The sequence below is a fragment of the Poecilia latipinna genome, unplaced genomic scaffold (assembly GCF_001443285.1).
Source record: "Poecilia latipinna isolate Pla-1442-1.1 unplaced genomic scaffold, P_latipinna-1.0 Scaffold1911, whole genome shotgun sequence".
NCBI classification, from domain to species: Eukaryota; Metazoa; Chordata; class Actinopteri; order Cyprinodontiformes; family Poeciliidae; genus Poecilia; species Poecilia latipinna.
Window position 1 is genome coordinate 93,506 of NW_015114527.1, and position 5,285 is coordinate 98,790.

The 5,285-nt window shown below is 39.2% G+C and overlaps 1 protein-coding gene across 1 annotated transcript; it reads right to left on the minus strand.

Moving 5' to 3' along the window:
* Nucleotides 1-11: 11 nt before the first annotated feature.
* LOC106935112 (butyrophilin subfamily 1 member A1-like) lies at nucleotides 12-4,232 on the minus strand (the record flags this gene model as incomplete). The annotated part of the gene is made up of 4 exons (XM_015015423.1): nucleotides 4,118-4,232; nucleotides 400-762; nucleotides 230-316; nucleotides 12-136 (listed from the first exon to the last, which is right to left on the minus strand). Coding segments are annotated over exons 1-4 (627 nt in total), but the record flags the coding sequence as incomplete, so codon positions are not given.
* Nucleotides 4,233-5,285: the final 1,053 nt, after the last annotated feature.

The window sequence follows — 5,285 nt, forward strand, 5'->3', positions numbered from 1 at the left end:
AATAAACAATTCTCAGAAGAAATTTGACTCACTTTCTGTATTTGTTGCCATTTTCTAATGACACAAAGGGAAACTGGACCCAGACAAATGATGAAGAAGGAAAAAACAATTAGGCAAAGATGGAATCTGACCCAACCTGAAACAGGAACAAAAAAAAGTCCAAATTAGTTAACAGTAAACATTCAGGTCCACAAGTGGTTCTGAAACGTTCTGGTTCCCACAGACTCACCGTTCCTGCTGGTTTCCTCCTGTGGCGTCAGAGTGATGAGGTTTCTGTGAGAAACCGTTTCTGTTGTCAATGAAACAAAGTTTGGATCTGAAACAGCAACAATAACAGGACTGATGAGAAAAAGTCCAACAGATTCGGATCAGAACCTGCAGTTTGGACCCGTTCCTCACCAACAACAAGCAGAAGTTCTGCTTCTATCCCGAGGCGTGGGATGAAGCATCGGAACCTGCCCTGGTCCTGCAGGCTGACGTTCCTGATGGTCAGAGAGACGTCTCCTCGCCTCAGGCCGTCCTGGGACAGAGACGTCCTCTGGATGTACGTGTCCATCATCATGTCTCGGTCCGTCTTCCTGAAGCGGTACACGAACACGTACTCCACACGCTTCTGAGGGCCGGTCGGCCTCAGGTCCGGTCGGGACCACTCCACCGTCTTCCCCACGGCGTCCCACTCAGGATCCACCCGACACGGGAGGATGACGTCATCTCCAGGAGCAGCTACGATTGGCTGAGAGGAACCAATCAGATGGAGGCCACCTGGAGTCGCAGGGAAGATTTTATTAGGTTTCATAAATATGATCATGAAACTAAAGTAAAACCCTGAAACTTCTCAGTGTTTTGGGTGACAAACTTCCCCAAGAGGGGAAAACCCCACAGACAGAAACGCAATCCATCTGTGGAGGGTTGGGTTTCCACCAGGTTTCCTCCGGGAAGTTTGTATCATAAGCAGCTGTTTGGGAAATCTGCCAGAATGTCACATTTATCATTTTACTCAAACAAAAGCAAACAAGCGGAAAAAAAAATAATTACTGTGATCGCCATCGGGGATGTCAGGAATCGTTAAGCTCTATTTGCTCTCACCTGAATCAACAACTGGTGATTTAAACTATTTTATCATTTAAATCATTAAATTAATTCTGTTCTCCATTTGCTTCTCCATAATTTGGAGCAAAAATCCAAAGTTTTCTATTCATCTAGCTCTTATCATTTAAGAAGATGATTGGTTTTTGAAATTTACATTTTTGTAAAATCTGGATTTTTTTCACAATCAGCTGAGGAACTAATCAGCTGGAGATGCAGGTGATATTCACTAAACCGCACAGCATTCTGGGGGATGTAGGCAGAGGAAAGACATTAGCTGTGTCCGAATTCAGGGTCTGCATCCTTCGAAGGACTGGTCTACGTAGGACGGGTCCTTCGAAGGCCGGGAATAAACTAAGACCGGAAGAAAAATATCTGTGGATGGACAGGTCTAGCCTTCACCAACTGTCCCCGCCCCCACCTCAGCGTAACTCATGTTGCCAAGCAACCGTGACAGCGCGAAGCAGAGAGGAGAGAAAAACTACGGAGCCGAAGTTTGTTTTTCAGTCATGTATTACTGATTTCTATATTATACTTCACTTTTTATAGTAAAGGATGTTCCATAGTAAAAAGGAAATCTCTTAGTTTGATTATAAAATGTTCAAATGTGTACTGCACTTTTCTACAAGGAACACAAATTATTCATTTACAAATATAAAACTCTCCACATCGCAGATAGGACATTACGGTTAAATAAAGCTATTATGTTTGAAGGCTTAACTTTAATTAAATCAAACAAACCGATGTACTCTGCTTTGAAATACTTTATAAACCAAACATTTTTCAACCAGACCTGTCTGAATAATATCGGTGTTTAACTCACTCATTGGGGAAAGCTAGCGGGAGTTTTTATAACAATTTGCCAGGAGTTAGGCGATTTCTCTCGGTATACCGAACCTGGAGCGCCCGGCCAGCTGACAGCTGGAGGGGAGCTGGCTGTTAAAGCAGCGGTAGCAGACAGGTCCGAAAATGTCAGAGCAATATTGCAATTAGGTGATGTATTGATGAACCGAGCATATATTTGAGATTTACACACTTACATTCTCGCCTAAAAACGTTGAACCAAATCACGTTGTGTCATTTAAAGTGTTATATAGCTAAATAATTTGTCGCTATTCACCGCCATTATCGCTCTGCCTGAACGCCCAGTTGGAACCCGCAATGAATTATGGGATATCGTGGGCCGTGAAGGATACACCGGACCCATCCTTCAAATCTGGGGAAAAGAAGGACGCATTTGAAGGATGCATTTGAGGCGACAGGCCTTGTCGCCACGCTATGACGTAATCGGCCTACAAATCCGTCCTTCGAAGGATGCAGACGCTGAATTCGGACACACCCAACATTCTCACTATTTGGTTACCTAACAACCCACTCGCTCTTTGGTTACCTAGCAACCAAACTCTGAACCAACTTAGTATATATTTTTTTTTACATTTATTTCAAACAGGTTTTTAATCGAGAAAACATGTGCATACTTAACCAAGAACAAAGTAATTATATTATCACTGCTTTTCTGTTTGAAAAGGAGCAGGAAGAAGTGAACACTTATACCCATAACCCTTTTCTCAATTTAATGAAATATACAGTATCACTTACTGACCGGGTAGTTATCAGAAATTTGTAATTAAAACCATGTTGTAATGTTCATGTGCCTGTTAAATATACTGTGCTAAAGATCCAACAAATAAATTATATTATAAACAAAATAATTGCAAACTGACTCTAATAAAGCAAGAAAATCTATGAATAATAATAATAATAGTAATGATAACGGTAAAGATCAGGTAGTGTTTGGTGGACAGCTCTCTCTTCACTCGAGTGTCCAAGACATTCAGCCGCAGATCAGATTGTCCAGGTGCCAAGAGGACATGTAGACACCCTGATGCCTGAACATGGCATTCGTTATATGAGCATTTCATGATGCAAACAGAGGTTCATTGCTTCCAAAGAATGAGGATGAATCTCCCATCCAGTTAATCAATTAGTCACTACAGTTAAATTCCTCCTCAGTGAATCCATGGAGACCACAGTCTGGTCCAAACGGCTGAATAACTTCTCCATGACTCGGTCCAACGGCCCTGAATGTGATAATAGATCTTGTGTTGCTAGAACGGTCAGGTTTTCATGTTAAAATATGAATATTTTTTTCTTTTACTTTCTGTAAATAACACATTATCCTATCAGCTCCACTTAGGGAGGCTCAGAAGATGATTTTAGGAGGATTTGTTTGCTTCTGGATTCCTGATTCAGTCTTTAATATGCTGAGATCAGATTGATCAGCAGCAAATTTGTCATCAGCTTATCTGTAATTTATATGATACTGGTAATTTCCGAACATATATTTTTTTGTTGAGTCATAAATCACATGTCACTCACACACAAAACGTGAGAACATCATGCAAGAGAAAACATGTGTTTGTGGGCAAACTCATCATCAGTCACAGTAAAAACATCAACAACTTCAAAAAGAAAGAAAAAAACAACAACAAAGAAACAAACAAAAAACTCCCCCCAAAAACAAGATGTCTCTGAGGTTTTCTAAAGTATGTTTTCCTGACAGGTATTCCCCAATACTTTGTTGTTGCTCTGTAAAGTACCTGAAGGCATCATCATAGTACAAGTAAAACAGCTGAAATCAAATTAAAATGTTAAAATGTTGAACAATGAAGCAAATATTAATATTTAACATGAGATATAATTTTATTCTAATTTAAATCATCGTTTGGAACCAAATTTAAAGCTCTATAGAAATGTGAGACTTACACTAGTCAGTGAAATATGACATCTCCTTTTAATGGAAACTGCTGATTCAATGTTGAATAAAACTGTAAAATCCAATTAATATGAAAAACACAAGAGTTATGAAACTATAAAAACATATAACCCTAAACTCAGCTACACTTAAAAACAAATTTATTTATTTATTTTCTAAAATCAGTCTTCTGAACTTGACGTTTATCACCGCAGAAACAGTTATTAATTATAATTATAATTATTGAGCTCAGACTGAGCAGCAGCAGAAACTCACCGTGAACCGGAGTCCAGCTCATACAGAAGGTAAAAATCCACAATGAAAACATCAGAGACCGGGAACATGTTCAGACCAAACTGGATATATCTACAGTGACTCAGGTAGAAAACTAAACTGCAGTTACTCATCCTACCACGTGCACGGAAATTACGTCACCATATTGTGAGTGGCAACTAAAGCCTCTCATCTTCTTCTTTTCTACTATGGCGGATCGCAAGCAACTTCAAGATGCAAAGCGTCTCATACTTCGTACTTTCATGAATAAAAGAACTGTTGATTTTTAAAAATGAGCTGCATGATATCTGTTCATTTCCGTTCTAATGTTGAAATTCAGAGGCAAAAACCAACAATAATTGCAGGTTTAAATGCGTTTTGAATGTATCTAAATTACCTAATTTACCTTTCAACTTATCTTAACAATACCACCTTATTAATTTCAGTTGTAATCATAATAACTTCATATCTAATTTATATGATTTGTTCAGTCACAAATGATTAAAGGAAGTGTAACAGGTGGCAGGTGTTGCAGCCTCCTTACAGCCTGAGCTCCTATTAAAGGGAAGCAGGAGAGGGGGGCTAAGTGTCAAGTTCCTGGGTGAGACCAGGTGTGTTTTGGGCCCACGCCGTCCATTCTTTGCTGGATGTGGTAGGTTTGGAGGAAAACTGTTTTAAATTGATCCCTTTTATAATACAGGTGTGGTGTTTTTATACAGGATCACACTGTTAGTGACTGTAGCGTTACCTGGGCTTGTGGCTATGCATTTGTCTTTTTAATAAGATTGGATTGTATGTTTTTGTTTTTTATATTGTTTTTCATTTGGCAGGGCTGCACCAGATCCTCCAAGTTGACTTTAAAGTGCTGGTTTATGCAAGGCAGGTATGCAGTGTTTTTAATGTTTTAGCTTGATGTAATAAATGTGATTTCATAAGCATTTAGTAATTTTTGCATTTTTGTTTTTACAGTTCTATCACTGCTTCCTACTGTCCTGTAGAGTTTGATTTTTCTTTCTTTTTTGTTAGTCTGCCCAGCTTTTGATTGTTTGTCTCCCCTTATGTGGGGGCAGGCTAACAATTTTCCATTTATTTTGTATTTGTATGTCCTTTTTCTCATCTTTGGGGCACTTCCCCGAAATGTCGCTGTTAATTTTAAATATCTGAGACCTGA